General features: G+C 75.3%; 2 protein-coding genes across 2 annotated transcripts; both read left to right on the forward strand.

Moving 5' to 3' along the window:
* Nucleotides 1-6556: 6556 nt before the first annotated feature.
* SP2 (Sp2 transcription factor) lies at nucleotides 6557-14994 on the forward strand. Its single transcript, XM_048050809.2, has 7 exons — nucleotides 6557-6697; nucleotides 9338-9413; nucleotides 10095-11048; nucleotides 11562-11856; nucleotides 13717-13891; nucleotides 13975-14168; nucleotides 14515-14994. The coding sequence occupies exons 2-7, from the start codon at nucleotides 9351-9353 to the stop codon at nucleotides 14613-14615; spliced, it is 1782 nt and encodes a 593-aa protein (XP_047906766.2). The 5' UTR covers nucleotides 6557-6697; nucleotides 9338-9350; the 3' UTR covers nucleotides 14616-14994.
* A 514-nt stretch (nucleotides 14995-15508) lies between these two features.
* Nucleotides 15509-18115, forward strand: PNPO (pyridoxamine 5'-phosphate oxidase). Its single transcript, XM_066981846.1, has 7 exons — nucleotides 15509-15649; nucleotides 16217-16341; nucleotides 16408-16507; nucleotides 16629-16682; nucleotides 16946-17074; nucleotides 17199-17269; nucleotides 17354-18115. Exons 1-7 carry the CDS (start codon nucleotides 15605-15607, stop codon nucleotides 17517-17519), a joined length of 690 nt encoding a protein of 229 aa, XP_066837947.1. The 5' UTR covers nucleotides 15509-15604; the 3' UTR covers nucleotides 17520-18115.
* Nucleotides 18116-18214: the final 99 nt, after the last annotated feature.

Consider the following 18214-nt stretch of genomic DNA (forward strand, 5'->3'; position numbering starts at 1 on the left):
AGCCCGGCCCAGCCCGGCCCAGGTGCTTTTAACCCTTGGAGGCAGAGCCCGGCGGTGGCGGCGGCCCCGGCCCCGGCCGGGATCCGGCGCTTGAAAGCGGAGGGAGGGGACGGGAAGTTCGCAGCAGACACCGCGACCGGCGCTAATTAAAGAAGAAAGCCGCCGCCGCCTCCCTGCGCGCCCGCCGCCCCCCCGCGCCCCGACGGCAGCGGCCGAGCCCCGGCCGGGCCCCGCAGCCCCCGCGGGTGGCGCCGAGCCCCCGCCCCGCCACCGGCCCCCGTCCCGGGGGGGTCAGTGCCCCTGTCCGGGGGGCTCAGTATGCCTATCCCGGGGGGGTCAGTGCCCCTGTCCCGGGGGGGCTTAGTGTCCCTGTCCCGGGGGGGCTCAGTGTCCCCGTCCCGGGGGGGCTCAGTGCCCCTGTCCGGGGGGCTCAGTGCCCCTGTCCCGGGGGGGCTCAGTGCCCCTGTCCGGGGGGCTCAGTGCCCCTGTCCTGGGGGGGGGGGTCAGTGCCCCTGTTCCGGGGACGCAGTGCCCCTGTCCGGGGGGCTTAGTGTCCCTGTCCCGGGGGGGCTCAGTGCCCCTGTCCCGGGGGGGCTCAGTGCCCCTGTCCCGGGGGGGCCATCAGTGCCCCTGTCCCGGGGGGGCTCAGTGTCCCCGTCCCGGGGGGGCTCAGTGTCCCTGTCCCGGGGGGGCTCAGTGCCCCTGTCCTGGGGGGGGGTCAGTGCCCCTGTCCCGGGGGGCTCAGTGCCCCTGTCCTGGGGGGGGGTCAGTGTCCCTGTCCCGGGGGGGCTCAGTGTCCCTGTCCCGGGAGGGCTCAGTGCCCCTGTCCCGGGGGGTCAGTGTCCCTGTCCCGGGGGGGCTCAGTGTCCCTGTCCCGGGAGGGCTCAGTGCCCCTGTCCCGGGGGGTCAGTGTCCCTGTCCCGGGGGGCTCAGGCCCGCCTGGCCCCATTGTCCCCCTGCCGTGGGGTTGAGGGGACGGGGACAAGCGCAGGGCTCGGGGGACACCGGGGCCGGACACGTGGTGGCACAGAGCGGGGAGCTGACGGCCGAGCCCCCCCCGACCCAAATGGATCGGGGCAGCCCAAAGGGCCCGGGAGTTCCGGGCTGAGCCCGACCCCGCTCAGCTGCGGGGCTCCGACCCTCCTGGCCCATCTCCGTCCCCCTGCCCCTGGGGAGCCCGGGCCGCGGGGGCCGCCAGGAGCCCCAGGAGCTGCCGGGCCCCACGCGGGAGCCGTTCGATCACTCGGCCGCCGTGGCCCCGTTCCCGCGCCCGCAGCGCCCGGCCGGAGCGGGGCTGGCAGCGGGGGGGCCGCGGGGGAGCCCCCCCTGCCGCAGGGCCCTGGGGGGGGCGTCCCCGGGTGCCGGCGCCCCGCTGGAGCCAGGACCCCGGCCGCAGCCCCGGGAGCCCGGCTGGCCGAGCCCGGCGCGTGGGAGCCCGCAGCTCCCTGGCGCTTGCCAAGCACCCGGCCGGGCGGCGGGCGCGGGAACTCCTTCCCCCCGGGGGAAACTCTCCCGGTTTTCATCATCGCGTGGGTCCCGGCGAGCGCGCAGGGCTAGGACGGCTCCGCCGCCGCCGAAACGCGGCTGCGGGTGGGGTGGAGCGCGGCCCCCGGCTCTGCCGCGCCGGGACCGGGGGACCCTGGGGAGGGGGGCCGGGGGCAGCAGGGCAGCAGCCGCTGGGGGCCGCCCAGAGCCACGCAGCCACAGCCACGCGCAGCCTGCGCCGGCAGCCCCACGCTCCGTGGGGCACGGGGGGGGGACACAGCCGGACCCCAGCCCCGGGTCCCACCGCAGTCTGGGGTGCCCCCGGTGCCCGGCTGGGCCGCCCTGAGCAGGCAGGAGGGCTGCGGTGCCCCCTGCGATGCGGGGCTCCCCCCGCACCCCGGGGAAACCCTGGCCCTGTGCCGGGGGAGAGCGGGCATCGTGCCCCCGGGTTGTCCCTGCTGCGGTGGGGACGGGGATGCTGCGGCCCCCGGGGGCCCGGCACCTTTGGAGTCGGGGGCGGTGGTGCTGAGCTCCCCACGGCCTGGCCGGCCGCCCCGTGGGGACCCGGCAGCTCTGCGGGGCCGGGAGCGGGGACACCTGCGAGGTGCTGTGAGGAGCGGGGACCCCGCGGAGCTGCGGGTGGTGCGCCTTTCCCCACGCTCCGTGTACGAAATGTGCCCTTCCCCACGCTCCGTGCACGTGGCGGGGACGTGGGGCATCTCCTGACCGGGGGCTCGTCCCAGTCTCCCCAGTGCTGTGAGACTGGGGGAGCGGGGGGCAGATGGGTCCTGGCAGGGGGGGCCGGCTGCTCTGGCTCCTCTCCCACCGCCCCCAGGGGGATGGCTGCTGGTGCAGCCCCTCGCCCCGCCGGCCCCGCCGGCCCCCTCGTGCCGCAGGACACCGTGGGACAGCAGGACACGGCCGTGAGCCTGCAGTGGGACGGGGACCGTGGCGTGGTGTGATCCTCCTGCGGTGACATGGGGCCGTGGGGCTGTGGGGGCTGGGGGTGCTGGGGCCGGCAGGGGGCTTGGGGGCAGGAGGCTCCTGGGGCAACCTTGAGCAGCGCTGGGACCCCTGCTGGGACCACCTGCAGGGGGAATGGTGCCCATGCAGGAGGGTGGCGGGGGGGCATCTCCTCGCCATGGAGTGTCTGAAACCCCGAGCCGTGCCTTGAAATTACAGCTAATTACAGAGCCCATTTGCATAAATTACAAGGCGAGAGGCGAATGCCTCAAATCTCTCCGTGTGCTGGGGCAGCAGGAGCCAATCTGGCACCCCCAGAGGGGACCCAAGGGCCCCGGGGGAGCAGCAGGGGTCGGTGTCCCCAAAACGGCATCCAGCCCCGCGGTGTGCGGCTGGGCAGGAGGCAGCCGAGCCCCCGCACCCCAGCCCTCGGCCCCCGCCGCTCCCCAGAGCCCGGCCCCGCTGCCGGGGGGGCTGGGGCCGGCACGGGGGCACCGGCAGGGCCTGGAGGTGGGACAGAGCCTCCGGCACAGGGGTTGGGGACAGCCCTGTCCCCAGCTGGAAGCGGGGCCACGGAAGGATGGGGGAATGGTGGAGGAGGAGAGATGTCCCCCCCGGCCCCAGGAGGGAGCTGGGGGGCTGGAGAGCTGGGGGAGGGGGGGGGGGCACTCCTGGTCCCTGGGCAGGGCACTTCCAGCAGCGCCCGGCACTGGGACTGAGCAATTTCCCCCGCTGCCATAAAACAAACCGGTGTCTGTGCGGGGCGCGTGCGGGGGCTCACACGGGGGGGGGTGTGGGGTGGGAGGGTGTGCACACGCGTGTGTGTGCGGTGTGTGCACACATCTGCACGGTGATGCCAGGTGTGTGTGCGTGCACCCACCGTGTGCCTGCACCCACCCACGCACACGGGTGCTGAGCTCGGCGGGGGCCGGGTGCCCGCGGGCGGGTGCCGGGGGGCCGCAGCCGGTGCCACGGGGCGACGGCAACCGGTCCTGCCCCGGCTCGGCCCGCGGGGCTGCGCCGTCTGGGTCAGCGCGGCCTGGGGGGAGCCCCCGGGGGGGCCGCGGGGCCTCAGACAGGGAGAGCCGAGGCGCCCGGATCCGCCCCCCGCGGGGGCCCTGGCAGCGAGCCCCGAGCTCGGGAGGGGGCTGCCCCCGGCCCCGCGCCCAGACGGCCCCGGGGGGCCCCGAGCCTGCTGGGGCTGGCCCCGCTCCAGCTGCGGCACGGGGCCGGTGGCACACGGGGCTGGGAGCGGGGCGGCACCGGGTGCCGCAGCCCCGCGGGTTGGTCACGGCCCCCTGCACCCACGGGTGGGCAAACCGGGGGCGCAGTGACCAGCGCGGGCCCGGCGGGGGGCCGGGTGCCCGAGCCCCGTGGGACCCCCGGCACCCGCAGCCCGGGGGCCCGAAGCCGTCCCTGTCCCCGTGCCTGGCGCAGCACCGAGGGCGCAGCACCGAGGGCACGGCCCGGCGCAGCCCCCGCTGCCGGAGCCCCCCGAGGGGCGCGGGGGGACCCGGTCCCGCCCCCCGGCCCCCCGCAGCCCCGGCCCCCGCCCCGAGGATGCCCGGGGGCGGCGGGAGGCCGCGCTGCCGGCCGGCGGAGCTATCTGCGGGATTATCGCGACGCCCTCCCCTGCCCGCGGCCGTGCCCGGTCGCGGCGCGCCCCGGGGCGGCGTTTCTCACCCGGGCAGGAGCTGTCGGGACTGGAGCTCTGCAGCGCGACGGCCTCCCCTGCCCTGCCGAGGGAGCTGACGGCTCGGCGTGATTCAAACGCGGGTGTTAATTACCCCCCCGTAATCTCCCTGCCTATCGGCACCCGCCCGGCCCGGCCGGCGGGCACCGTGCGGGGAAGGTCCCGGCACGGCGGCGGGGAGCTCCCGGCACCGCGCCCGGGCTCGGGACACGCGGACGCGACAGGGACGGGGACGTGCGGCTGTACCGGGGACATGTGGCCGTGGTGGGGAAGGGGACGCGAGGCCAGGCCGGGCCAGGCGCCACCCGGCCGTGCCGTCGCCGCCTCCTCCCGGTGCCTGGAGCCCCCCCGGCTGGCAGCGGGGCCGGGGGAGGCCCGGGGGAGGCCCCGCCGGGGATCAAAGGCGCGGAGGCAGCGCGGGGCTGACGTCAGGGCCCCCGGGCAGCGGTGACGGCACCGTCCCCGTCCCCACGCCGGCCCCGCCACCCCCGGCAGGGGCTCTGCAAACCGCCTGCTAATTCTTCGAAGAAATCATTAACAACAGTTAATGATCTCGGCAGAGATGGGCTGCCGGGCTGCGGAGGTGCCCTAATTGCCTTAATTGCGTGTGGGCTCTGAGCAGCCGCCAGCAGCCCCGGGCTCGGGGACGGCCGGGGAGGGCAGGGACGGGACCCGTGGGGACAGGGACCTGCGGGGACGGGCCCACGTCACGGCTCCGGGCCCTGCAGGGCTCCTGGTGCAGCCTGGCTGGGGCCCTGCTGCGCGGATCTGGGTCCCCATGTCCCCGTGTCCCCTTCCCAGCCTTGCTGGGACAACCTGCATGGCTCTGTCCCCACCTCGCTGCCCAGCCCCTGTCCCCATGTCCCCACGTGCAACAGAGCCAGACACACACGTTACGGACAGGGACGTGGGACGAGGCTGTCCCGGGGCTGGCGGAGGGCTGGGGGTGCCCCTTGGTGCCCTCCTGTTTGCCAGGCCCCGTTTCCAGGGAACCCCCTCCCTCTGCCAAGCAAAAAAACACGAAAATTTGGTATTTTGCAACAAAATGCGAGGCAGGGAGGGGACAAGAAACACCCAACGCCAAGGGGTGGCCACAGCAGCGGCGCTCCCCCACTCCCCACGTCCCCGCACCGAGGCCTCCCCAGGCCCCGCTCCCAGCTCCGGGGCCGTGGGCACGGGGGGCTCAGCCCCGGGGCTCGGCACCCTCAGCGGCAGCAGGGACAGCCCCGTCCCGGGCAGGGAGAGCCGTGCCTGCGCTCGCGTCCGTGCCAGGCTCGCAGCCGAGAGCCGGCGTCGCCGCACGCCCGAGGAAACTGAGGCAGGGAGTGGCAGGCCGGGGCCTGCCCGGGCGGGAGCACCCCTAACGCCGGGAGCACCGTGTGGGCGGTGGGGGCAGGCGGCGGGGGCGGCAGGGGCCGCTGCCCTTGGGCCTCCCACCAGCCCCGGAGCGGGGCCGTGCCGGGGGACGGCAGCGATGCCCCCCCGGCCCCAGGCCGCTGGCCGGGTGTGGGCCACAAACGAGGCACGGGCTGAGCAGCACGTCCCGTGCCCACCGCCCCCGGCACGGCGGGGGGGACAGCCCCGGGCCCGGGACCCCTGTACAGGGCCTGGGGAGGCCGGGGGGGGAACGGGGAGAACCGGGGGGAACCGGGGGGGCGGCGGCGCCGGTGCTTGGCGGCAGCCCGGGGGGCGGCGCTGGCCGCACAGAGCAGGCCCCGGGGCCGCAGACACCGCGCAGCAAAGCGCCGGGCAATTACCCGGCTCCAGCGGGACCGGGAGCGGCCGGGCCCCGGGCGGGGGCGCGGCGGGGCGGGGCGGGGCCGGCCGGGAGCCGCCGGGACCCCGGGGCCAGGTGCGGGGACACCTGGGGGCGGCGGGGACGGGGCTCGGGGGGCCCGCGGGAGGGGGGTCGGGGGTCGGGGGCGGCGCCCCCAGGCCGGGGAGGGCCCGCAAGGCCCCGGCCGCGCCCCCCCGGCCGCCACCACCGCCTCCGTCCCCGCGCGTCACGTGCCCCCCACCGCCCCCCGCCCCGGGCGCGCAGCCAATCCCAGGGTGCGCGGAGCCGCCCCGCTTTTTCCATTGGCTTCCCCGCCTGTCAGTCATGCCGGGTTTCGACCAATCAGAGAGTGCTGCCATGTGGCTCCCGCCCCCGAGGAAGCCCGCCTCCCCGCCTCGGAAGCTTGGCAGTCAGTCCGTGGACCGGGACGTGCTGCGCTCGCTCTCATTGAGCGGCAGAGCTGTCAATCAAAGCTCCGCCCTCCCATTGGGTCTTCTCTTCCGTCCGTCACATCGGGAGCCCGCGCCCATTGGCGGAGCCGTCCCTCCATCACCGCGCCCCATTGCTCGGCGGAGCCGCCCGTCAAGCGGCCGGGCGCGGCGGATTGGCCGCCGATCGAGCCCCTCGCCGCCGGTTGGCCGGAGCGCCGGAGAGCCGGGCGGGGATTGGGCCGGAGGCCGCCGAGGGGGCGGGGCGCGCAGGGCGGTGCCCGGACAGCCCCGCAGGAGGAAGATGGCGCCGTGAGGGGGTCGCAGCCGCCGCCGCCGCCGTCCCGGCCGGTCTGTGCGGGCCCGCGGCGGGGGCGGGGGCGCCGGGGCGGGGGGGGGAGGCGGGAGGGGCGGCAGCGGCGGCGGTGCCGGGCCCGGAAGAGGCGTGAGGCCCCCGCGGCCCGCCCCGCCCCGCCCTCCCCGCGCCGGGCGGGCGGGCGGCGCTTCCGGGGCCCGGCGGGGCGGGGGCGGGGGCGGGCCCGGGGCTCGTCCCGCCTCCCCGGGGAGCGCGGCGGGAACGGGCCGGGGCGGCGGGGCAGGGGCGGGCCGCGGGGGGCGGGGCCGGGGCGGGGCCGGGGGGTTTGGCGCCGCCCCCCCCCCCCCGAGAGCCCCCCGGTCGCGGTCCCGGGCAGGCGGCGGGCGCGGAACCGGGACAGGCCCGGGGCGAGGCCTGCGGCGGCTCCCGGGACCTGCCCCCCTCGGGGCTCCTGAGGCGTTAAAGCGACGGCACCGGCAGGAGCCCCGCCCGGTGTGCCCCGCGGGGTGCCCGGTGCCCGCCCGTAACAGTCACCGCGGGTGCCGGAGCCGACGCCGGGTTAACACCGGGCCGGGGCTGCTGCCCGCCCGCCCGGCGGGGCCTCGCTGAGCCCTTCGGGCCCGGGGCAGTCCCGGTGGACGTGGGGGCAGGGCCGGGGCCATGCCCGCTGTGCCCCCCCCGGGGGCAGCTCTGGCTGCTTGCCCCGGGAGGAGCGGCCCCGCGCTACACGGCACCGGGCCGGGGGGCGCGGCGGGAACGGGGCCGGGGGGCGCGGCGGGAACGGTGCCGGGGCCCCGCTGCCCTTCGGGGCGCAGCCGCCTCCGCGCGGTCCTCGCGAGCCCGGGCAGGGCGTTCTGGGGACGGGCCGCCTGCCCCGAGGGCTGGGGGCTGCGCAGCGCCGCACGGCGCTCCCCGTGTCGGGGCGGGGCCGTCGGGGAGGCTCCTCGCAGGTAACCAGGCGGCCGTGACCAGGCGGCCGTGACCAGGCTGCCCGCCGCTCTCTGGAGCAGACGCAACTTCCACCCGCCTTCGCCTCCCTGGCCCTGACCTGGGGTGCAGGGAAAGCACCTCTCCCCCAGCTCTCCCCCAGCTCTCCCCCAGCTCTCCCCCCCTCTCTCCCCCCTGTATCTCCCGTACAATATCACAGATAACAGCGCGGGGTCTGAGGTAAATACACTCCTGTGCGAAGCGATGGAGCTGCCTCCGAGCAAACCTCCCAGCCGTGCGGCTGGGAGCGCTGCAGCTGCCGCCGCGCTCCCTCGCTGCCCGGGGGTCCCACAGCTGCACGGTCGGGAAGTTTCCTCCTGCGGCTCCACAGCTGGAGCCCTGGGGGCTCCTTCCGCGTGCCCCGAGCTCCCGGCAGGCTCCGGGAGCCCCTCACGGTGCCATCGGGGTGTGCGGGCAGGCGGCCGGTATGCGAGGCCGTTCCCAGGGAGTGAAGGGCAGGGGGAGAGGCCAAGGCACAGAACTGCGCTTGGGACAGGTGGAGGAAGGAGGAAGGTGGCTAGGAGAAAGGGAATTTCACGAGTCGCTGCTCCCTCACTGCCTCGAGGGAAGCCCTGGGGCCACAGGGGCGAGCTGGGCCCGATGCTCGGCGCGTTCTCCGTGGGGTGCGGAGCTGTGCATGCCCGCAGCCAGCGGCGGCTCGTGGTGTGTTTGGTGAGAGGGGCCCGGCTGGGCTCAGGGGCAGGGAAGCCGCGAGTTTTGGTGCCTGCCTGGCAGCACCGTGCAGTGGGGGGGCCGCGTTACGGCCTCAGGCCGGGCGCTGTCCCGGCTGGGTCGGACACGAGTGGTACAAGGGAGGAACGCGTGGGGCTCACGCTGCGGCGACACGGGGCTTCTCCCGGCCCGGCCCGGGTTTGTTTGTGCGGCTGCTGGCATCCCTCTGATGTTTGCGGCCAGCTCAGTGCTGCTGCCCTTTGTAGTCAGGGCTGCTAATCCGCGGCGCTGCCCTAATTCCGCTGCGGGAGGGCGCAGCCCTTGAGCCCGGGCAGCTGCACGAGCAGGCTGTGGGGAAGGGGAGCGTCCCCCGGAGCGTCCCCCGGCGCAGGGCAGCGTGACGGACCGGGCTCGGCTCCCTGCCCCTGCCCCTGCCCCGCCGCTGGCTGCTCTCGGCCTCCCCGGGCCCCGCTGGCGGCTCTGCTGCTCCCCCACACGACCTTCTCGTTACGTAACGACTCGCCGACGTTCAGCACCAACAGCACACCGAAATAACTGAAACGATGTTTTTCCAGCCTGGGAAAACACCGGCCCGCACCAAAACGCTGCCCTCGGAGGTTCCCCGAGCTGCAAAAACGAGGGGCAGGGGGACGGCGCGGGCTGGGTGCTGGGAGGCCGCCCCCGGGGGGGGCTCTGCAGGGCAGCGGTGCTCCCCGGCAGCCCGGGGCCGTGCGGGGACAGCAGCAAACGCACCGGGGCCTCGGCCCGGTGCCTGGTGCCCCGTGGTCGGCCGCTCGCTGTGGCCACCATTTGCCTTCGGTGGCCAGCGAAGGCCGAAGGCAGGCACGGGGGAAGGGGGCAACGCAGTGAGGGTTCTCCAGCCCCGGCTGGGGGCAGGCTTGGGGGGTTTGGGCAATGCTGGGGGAGCCCCTCGGGCATCGGGGCCCAGGCTGGGCGCTCCGAGGAGCCGCGGTGTCGCTGCTGGCCTCACTCCCCACCTCTGCTTCCTCCCGCAGACCGAGCGACAGCATGGCTGCGACTGCCGCCGTCAGCCCCAGCGAGTACCTGCAGCCGGCCGCCTCCTCCGCACAGGTGAGCGCGGGGGCGCCGCGGGCTCCGCGCCGTGCCCCAGGCTCGGGACCGCCGGCAGCGAGCCCCGGGGCGGCCCCTGCTGCCCCCGGGAGGAGGCTGCCCGCAGGACAGGCGGGGGGGCCGCGCTCGGGGCCCGTTGCCAGCCCAGCGCTGGCTCCTGCAGCGGCTGCGTGGCGGTGTGCCCCCTGCCCGTGGCGGTGTGCCCCCTGCCCGTGGCAGTGTGCCCCCTGCCCGTGGCGCTGTGCCCCCTGCCCGTGCTGTGCCCCCTGCCCGTGGCGGTGTGCCCCCTGCCCGTGCTGTGCCTTCCCTAAGGACCTCTGGGGTCTCGTTAGCTGCTGCTGCCACGAGGCGGCCGGGGGATTAAAACCGGCGTGAAGCGCTGCGGGGGCGTGCAGGGGCGGTGTGAGCAGCAGCAGACATGCAGGGCGTGTGCGGCTTCATGGAGGATGCGAGCGCGCAGACACACGATTACAAGGCAGCCGCCGTCCCGGTGGCTAAAAGTAGCACGGCTGGGGCGAGCGCGGGGCTCACGTGGTGCGGGTAATTAAGCCGCTCGCTTAATGAGGTGTCTGACGGGCGCGGGCTGCGTTACTTTCGGCAGCGTGTAGCCTTCCCCTGGCGGACTCGCCCTCGGGTCCGTTCGGCTCCAGCCCCCCCCTGACGTGCCCGTCTCCCTCCCAGGACTCGCAGCCGTCTCCCCTCGCCCTCCTCGCAGCGACATGTAGCAAAATCGGCCCCCCTGCCGTGGAAGCCGCCGTGACTCCTCCTGCCCCTCCTCAGCCAACGCCTCGCAAACTCGTCCCCATCAAACCTGCTCCGCTCCCTCTGGGCTCTGGGAAGAACAACTTCGGGATCCTGTCATCGAAGGGGAACCTCTTCCAGCTCCAGGGCTCCCAGGTCGGCACCTCCTACGCCGGGGGGCAGCTGGTTTTTGCCATCCAGAACCCGGCCGTCATCAACAAGGGGCCCCGCGCGGCCGCCAACATCCAGTACCAGGCGGTGCCCCCGATCCAGCCCGCGGGGGCGCAGACCATCCAGGTCCAGCCCAACCTCGCCAACCAGATCCAGATAATTCCGGGCGCGAACCAGGCCATCCTCGCCCCGTCCTCGGCCTCTCACAAGCCCGTGCCCATCAAGCCGGCCCCGGCGCAGAAGGGGGCAGCGTCGCCGGTGCAGGGCGCGAGCAGCGTCGTCAAGCTGCCTGGCGGCAGCAACGTGACGCTCGCCCTGCCCGTCAACAACCTGGTGAGCGCGGCGGAGCCGGGCGCGCAGGCGCAGATCGTCGCGGAGAGCCCCTCGAAGCCCGGCAAAAAGCCTCGCAAGAAAGCCGCGTCGCCCGGCCAGCCCGCCGCCGTGGCCGTGGCCGAGCAGGTGGAGACGGTGCTGATCGAGACGACGGCGGAGAACATCATCCAGGCGGGGAACAACCTGCTCATCGTGCAGAGCCCGGGCTCGGGCCAGCCGGCCGTGGTGCAGCAGGTGCAGGTGGTGCAGCCCAAGCAGGAGCCGCAGGTGGTGCAGATCCCGCAGCAGGCCCTGCGCGTGGTGCAGGCCGCCTCCGCCACGCTGCCCACCGTCCCCCAGAAGTCCTCCCAGAACTTCCAGATCCAGACGACGGACCCCGCGCCCACGCAGGTACGCCGCCCTCTGCCGTGTCCCTCTGCCCCTCGCCCACCTTTAAGGACCAGGGGTTCTGTGAGCCACCCGGCGTCCCCGCCTTAGCGTCAGGTTCAGGCGTCGCTCACGCGGGTTCCGATGTCTCGGGGGGGCTGGGAGCGCAGCTGCTCCCCCGGTGGGGCTCTGTGAGGCCTCTCCTCCCGTCCGCCTCCTCTTGCGGGACCCGTAGGAGCGCCGCGTCCTTGAAGGCTCCGCTGTGGCGCCGGCTCGGGCCCGTACCCAGCCTGTGCGGAGGGGAGGGAAGCACGGGGAGGGGAGGGAGCAGGCTCACGGGCCGCAGGGCTGCGCTGCTGCCTTGGGGAACCGGGCCGCGAGGCCAGAGCAGCCCTTTGCTGCCGTGCCAAGTCAGGACTCGTCCGCGGGAGGCCCGCGGACTTCAGGGGCCGGGGCAGCTCCTCGTGCTCGGGGCCGTGGGGGCCCAGCAGGGCGGCTCGCGGCCGGGGGGCCTCATTCCTCCTCTCCTCCCACCAGGTCTACTTCAAAACGCCGTCGGGGGAGCTGCAGACGGTGCTGCTCCAGGAAGCCCCCGCCGTGACGGTGGCCCCGTCCGGCACGTCCTGCAGCAGCCCCGCGTCCCGCAGCCCAGGGGGCGGCGGCAAGAAGCCGGCCACGCGCAAGGAGCGCCCGCTGCCCAAGATCGCCCCCGCCGGCGGCGTCATCAGCTTGAGCGCGGCGCAGCTGGCAGCCGCGGCGCAGGCCATGCAGACCATCAACATCAACGGCGTGCAAGTGCAGGGCGTGCCCGTCACCATCACCAACAGCGGAGGTGGGCCGCGTGCTGCGCCGGGCGGGCGGGGGGGGGCGGGGGCAGCTCCCGGGTCGGGGGCACAGAGAGCCCCCCGCAGCGCTGCGCAGCCGGGGCGCGGCGGCTCCGTAAGCAGATCCCTGGAGCCCCGAGGCTGGGCGCTGCTCGGTGCCACCTGTCCTCAGCCGCTCTCGCTGCCCGCGCTGCGGGAGGCCCCGGGTGTTTCACGGGGAGGCGTCCCGGTGGCTCCGCGTGGTGCTTGCAAGCCCGTCGCGGTGGCCGGGTCGGGGGGAGCAGCTGCTGCAGCCCCCGCCGGCGGTGCTGGTCCCACGGGGCTGCGGGACGCGTCCCAGCGCTGCCCAGGAGCCCCGCGAGCTGCTCGCTCCTGAGCTGTGCTCAGGGAGGCCGAGCCCTGCCCGGCCCCGGGGACGAGCCGTGTGCCTCGGGGAGGGCGGGGACCCCCAGGCAGGGGGCGCAGGGCACTGGGGGCTCCTCTGGGCCTGCGGCCCCCACCCCACACAGCCCCGCCAGCCCCAGCCCTGCGGCGGGGACACCTCCTCCCACCTGCCGTGCTGCCTGGCGGGGGGCTGCTGCTCCGGGCTCCCGCAGGCCCAGCAGGAGAGCTGCCCCCGCACACGCCGGCTCTGCCGCAAGGCGTCGCCACTCCCTGGGAGCGAGCCCGGCCCCTCCGCTGCCCCGGGGCTGGTGCCTCCCGCAGCCCACAGCAGCCAGGCGCAGCCCCAGCCCCTCGAGCAGCCCTGGCACGCCCCGCTCCCCATCGCCTGCCCCGAGCCGCACATCCCCGCGGCCGCCCCGGCACACCGGCCCCGGCCCTGAGCCGGCGGCTGCGGGGAGCTGGGGGCAGAGGCCGCGTCTGGGGAGCGTTTATCTGCGCCGCCATCCAGAGAGACCTGCTGGCGCTCCGCGGTTTCTCCCGGCAGGACCCGGCAGCAGTCCCGGCTGGGTTTGGCGCTCGGAAGCTGCCGGTTCTTGCTCAACCCAACGGTGTCAGCATAAAACGCGCTGCGGTGCGGTTCAGGGCTCCTCAGCGCGCCGCCGCCATCGCTGGGGTGGCTTTGGGGGGGGTTAATTGCTGCTTCGTGACGAGCGTGGGGAGATGGCTCGGGCAGATGCCGCTGCTGCCTGCGCCGCTGCCGCGGGGCCATGCCGCAGCCCCAGCCAGAAGGGGCCCGGTGGGACCGGCTGCCTGCGGCCCCGGGCACGGAGCCTGGGCCCAGCTTCAGCGGGGACGCGCTTGGCGGGGCTGCCAGGTGGCCCCTGGCCCTCGGCGCAGCGCTGCCCCTCCCCCTGCAGCTGGAGGCACCTGTGCTCTGCCTGCCCCCTCCCTGCAGACCCCTTCCTCGCTCGGCCGCCGCACCCCCCCCTGCTTCTCCTTGCCTGCTGCCCCCGAGCTTGCTGACGCTGACCCCGTCTTCTTCTTTGCAGCCCCCCGCACGGCCGCCGGGTGCTGTGCGAGGCCCCGGCTGCCGCCTCCGTGAGCGCCCGAGCGTGGAGCGGCCCTTAGGGTCCGGGGTAAGTCCCGTTTTTTGGTCAATATATTGCACGTTTTTTCAAAGTTTCTTTTTCGTTTCCTCTTTGGCCGTTTCCCCACCCCGAAGGGTCAAACCAAAAACTTTGAAAAACCGCACAGTATATTCAGAAAAAAAGGGACTTACCGGCCCACCTCGGGGCCAGCACGTGGCGGGGCCGGGGCAGTGCCGCATGCGGGGCTGGGGCGCCGGGGCCCGGGGAGCCTGCCTGGGGTCCGTCCCCTCCCGTCCCGTCCCCGCAGGGGCTCGGCGGGACCCTCGCGGAGCCGCGCCGGGCCCCTCGGGCGCGGGGGCCGGCCGGGCAGCGCCTGACTCCCGGTTCCCCCCGCAGGGCAGCAGCAGCTGACCGTGCAGAACGTCTCCGGCAACAACCTGACCATCAGCGGCCTGAGCCCCACGCAGATCCAGCTGCAGATGGAGCAGGCGCTGGCGGGAGAGGCGCAGCCGGGGGAGAAGCGGCGCCGCATGGCCTGCACCTGCCCCAACTGCAAGGACGGCGACAAGAGGTGAGGGGGGCGCGGGGCGGCCCCGGGGGGGGGTCCCATGGCCGCCTCGCGCCTGACGCCCGCCCTCCCGCTCTGCCCACCAGGCCGGGGGACCAGGGGAAGAAGAAGCACATCTGCCACATCCCCGAGTGCGGGCGGACCTTCCGCAAGACGTCGCTGCTGCGCGCCCACGTGCGCCTGCACACGGGCGAGCGCCCCTTCGTCTGCAACTGGGTCTTCTGCGGGAAGCGCTTCACACGCAGCGACGAGCTGCAGCGGCACGCACGCACCCACACAGGTCTGTGCCCCCCCGCGCGGCCCCCCCCTCCCAGGGCAGCCCCCAGGTTGCAGCCCAGCTCCCCCCAGGGACCGGCCTCGCGAGGGCCCCAGGTGCTGAGCCGAGGGCCTGGGTGGGCTCGGGCCACCAGCAGCCGCTGTTGGGATGTGGCGGAGCTGCTGGGAGGGACCGGGAAGCCGGGGGCTTTCTGCCCCCGCTGACAGCGGTGACGGGGCTGCCAGGGGGACGTGGTGCGGGCACGTCACCGCCCCCCGGGGTCCCCGCAGCCCTGCCCGGGGCCGGTACCGGGGCACCGGGGCTGGGAGTGGGGTGTGCGTGTGCTGACGGCCGCTGCTCTGCCCCGCAGGTGACAAGCGCTTCGAGTGCGCGCAGTGCCAGAAGCGCTTCATGCGGAGCGACCACCTGACGAAGCACTACAAAACCCACCTGGTCACCAAGAACTTGTAGGGCCGGGACCCGCACCGTGTGGACAGGCCTCGCGGGGCCGCGGCACGGGGACAGCGACCGGGCGCCGGCCCGGGCCCCCGCCGCCCCCGCAGCACTCCAGGCTCCCGCCCGCCGGCCGGGGGCAGCCGCGTCCCCCCCCCCGCACAGACCTCGGGGACGCCGCCGGGCCCCGCGCGGGAGCCGCCCGGCGGGAGGGGCGCCGGGGGCCGACCCCTCGCGGACCCCCCGGGGCCCGGCAGCGCGGGGAGCCCGGCAGGGCCCCGAGCCCGGCGGGGGCGGGCCCGCAGGGGGCTGCGCGGCCCCGCGGGCCGGCCGGGAGCGCCCCGCAGCACATTCCTCCTTTATATTTAAAGCTATAAACGAACAGCGCAGTGCGGACGAGCCGCCGCCAGGCCCCGGTTTGTGTGCGGTCGGTGCCGGGCGGCGCCGCTCGGGGCTCCCGCGGCCCCCCCCGGTCTGACTCCCTCTGGTTCGCCCACGTCTTTCCCCCAGCGCCTGTCCCCCCCCCCCCCCCCCCCCCTCCCGGCGCCGCCTCCCTCAGCCCCGCCGCCCCCCCCCCCCCGTTACTCCCGAGCGTTGAAGGCGGCGGCCCCCCCCCGCTGTGCGCCCACCCCGGGGGGTCCCAGCCCGTTTCCGGCCTCACGGAGCTGCTCCACACCGGCTGTGCCCCCCCCCACTACGCGGGCCGTACCGGGGGAGGGGGCGGGGCTGCTCCCGACGGCCCGGCCCCGGTGCCCCCCCCGGTGCCCCCCGCCGGGGGCGCTGCGCCTTTAAGGCCCCCCCCCCCGGGGTTGTTTACACCCGGGCGCCGCTTCCGGCCCTGCGCGTGCCGCCGCCCCCGATTGGCCGAGCGCCCTCCGCCGAGGCGGGGCCGTGGCGCGGCTCCCTATTGGCTGCGGGCACGCGACCACGCCCCGGGGCGGGGCGGCGGCAGGCGCGGGAGAGGGGTGGGGGGCGGTGCGGGGTGACCCCGCTCGGGCTGCGTCGGCATGGACCTGGGGGCTATGAGGATGGGCTACCGGGGGGCGGAGGAGGTGGGGGCCGGGGGTTACCGGGGAATACCGGGAGGCACTGGGAGACCGGGAATAACGGGGGGGGGGCTGTGGGAGCGGGGGGTTACCGGAGGGTTACCGGGAGACCGGGGGCGGCGGGGCCGGGGAGGTGCCGAGGGGTACTGGAAGGTACCGGGGAAGGGCGGGGGTAACGGGGTGTTACCGGGGGGCTACAGGTAGGCCGGGGGCGGCGGGGCCGGTGGGGTCGGGGAGGTACCGGGGGGTTACCGGGGTGTACCGGGAGACACCGGGAGGCTGGGGGCGACGGGGCTGGGGGGGTACCGGGGGTTACCGGGAGGTACCAGAGGTCACTGGGGGACCGCCGGGAGACCGGGGTTGGGGACAAGGGGGGGCGGGGGTAACGGGGGGTTACCGGGAGGCACCGGGAGGCCGGGGGTGGTGGGGCCAGGGGGTTACCGGGGGCCTGAGGGGTACCGGGGGTCACCGGGGGACCACCGGCGGGCCGGAGCTGGGCCCGGGCAGGCCCCGTGTCCGCGCTCGAGGCGCTGACGGCGGCCCCCCCCCCCCCCCCCCCCCCCCCCCCCCCAGGCGTTCGAGGAGCGGCAGCTGGCCTCCCGCGACCCGGTGGCGCAGTTCGGGGCCTGGCTGGCGGAGGCGCTGCGGTGCCCGGCCGTGGGCGAGGCCAACGCCATGTGCCTGGCCACCTGCAGCAGGTGAGGCCGGGGGGGCGCGGGGGGGCCCCGCCGCCGCCCGCTCACCGCCGCCGCCTCCCGCCGCAGGGACGGGAAGCCCTCGGCCCGCATGGTGCTGCTGAAGGGCTTCGGGCAGGACGGCTTCCGCTTCTTCACCAACCGCCAGAGCCGCAAGGGCAGGGAGCTGGTGAGCGCGGGGCACCGGGGGCGGGGGGGGGGCTGCGGGCCGGGCCCCCCCCGGGTCTCCCCCCCGCTGTGGCGGCGCTCCCGGGGGCCGCCCGCCCGCTGACGGCTCCGCTCCGCCGCAGGACTCCAACCCCTTCGCCTCGCTCGTCTTCTACTGGGAGCCCCTCAACCGCCAGGTGCGTGCCGGCGGCGGGACGAGGCCACGTCCTGGGTGCGGGCTCAGCCCTGCGGGGTGGGAGCCGGGGCTCCTGCGTCGGGGTTTCGGCTCTCCAGATGGGTCCTGGCCCCTTCTGCTTGGCTGTGAGGGACGGGCCCCGTGCGGTGAGGCGGGACGGGGGCGTCCGCGCGGTGGGGACGTGGGGGGAGCGACGCGGGGCCTCGCCTGGGGGCTGCCGGGGCCCGCGGGCAGCTCGAGCCCGCCTGAGGCCGCCCCGTGCAGGTGCGGATCGAGGGCTCGGTGAAGCGGCTGTCAGAGGAGGAGTCGGAGCAGTACTTCCACTCCCGCCCCAGGAGCAGCCAGATCGGGGCCGTCGCCAGCCGGCAGAGCACCGTCATCCCGGACAGGGAGGTGAGCGGCGCGGGGCCGGCCGGTCCCCAGCAGTGCGGGGAGCGACCAGCAGGGCCGGGGCTCTGTCAGCAGCTGGGATCCTGCCCCTGCCGCGCTCCAGCCCCGTCCCCTTCCTTCCCCGCAGTACTTGATGAAGAGGAACGCCGAGCTGGAGGAGAAGTACCGGGACACGCCGGTGCCGAAGCCGGAGGACTGGTGAGCTGCCCGGTGCGCGTCCGGGAGCAGCCCGGGGCCGTGCCGCGCCGCGGGTCCCCCTCACCGCCCGCGTCTCCCCCCCAGGGGAGGCTACATCCTGCAGCCCGACGTGGTGGAGTTCTGGCAGGGCCAAACCAACCGCCTGCACGACCGCATCGTCTTCCGGCGCCTGCGGGACGGTGCCGACCCCCCCGGGCCCATGACGCGGCGCGGCGAGGGCGAGTGGGTGTTTGAGCGCCTCGCCCCCTGAGGCTGCGCCTGTGCCCGGCCGCTCACCTGATCGGCGGCGTTACCTGTGCCAAGTCTGCTGCGTGTCCCCCCCGTGTCCCCGCTGTGCCCCGGGAGCGGTGGCCTCGCTCTGCCCCACCGGAGAAACTCGTGGTGGGCTTCGGGGTGCCCGGGAGCCCAGCCCGGCCCCAGGACCCTGCAATCCCCTCGTGTCTGCTGCAGACACGGGCTGGCCGGTCCCACAAACCCCCCGCTTCCCCCTGTCAGCATGTGGGGAGCAATTGCTCCCGGGGCTGCCGGTGGCTAATTAATCATGGTAATGACTTAATTAATTATGATAATGACTTGGGGACCGGGAAAGAGCCCTGTGAATCCCCTGTCCTCATCCTGTGCTGCTGGGACCAATCGAGCCTCGTGTTTTAGCTAGAGCCGCGCCGTTCGCTCAGTCCGTGCGATAATTTATTTCATTGTGGCTTTGTCACCGCGGGTGTCTGTGGCCGGCTGCGTGTTGTCTCCTGCGTGCCCTGCCTCGGCGGGGCGCTGGGCCCCGACCTGTGCCCTGCCTGCTCCTGCGCTGCTTCCTCCCTGCTCGGGAGCAATAAATGCCGATCGAGCGGAGCCGTGCGTGGCTGTGGGTTAATCTTTACCCAGCAGAGCTCGGCTGTGCTCCCCGGCAGAGGGTGCTGCCGCCTCGGCCGGCACTGCTCCTGCTCTCGG

Source organism: Anser cygnoides, chromosome 22, assembly GCF_040182565.1.
Source record: "Anser cygnoides isolate HZ-2024a breed goose chromosome 22, Taihu_goose_T2T_genome, whole genome shotgun sequence".
In the NCBI taxonomy this organism is placed as follows: domain Eukaryota; kingdom Metazoa; phylum Chordata; class Aves; order Anseriformes; family Anatidae; genus Anser; species Anser cygnoides.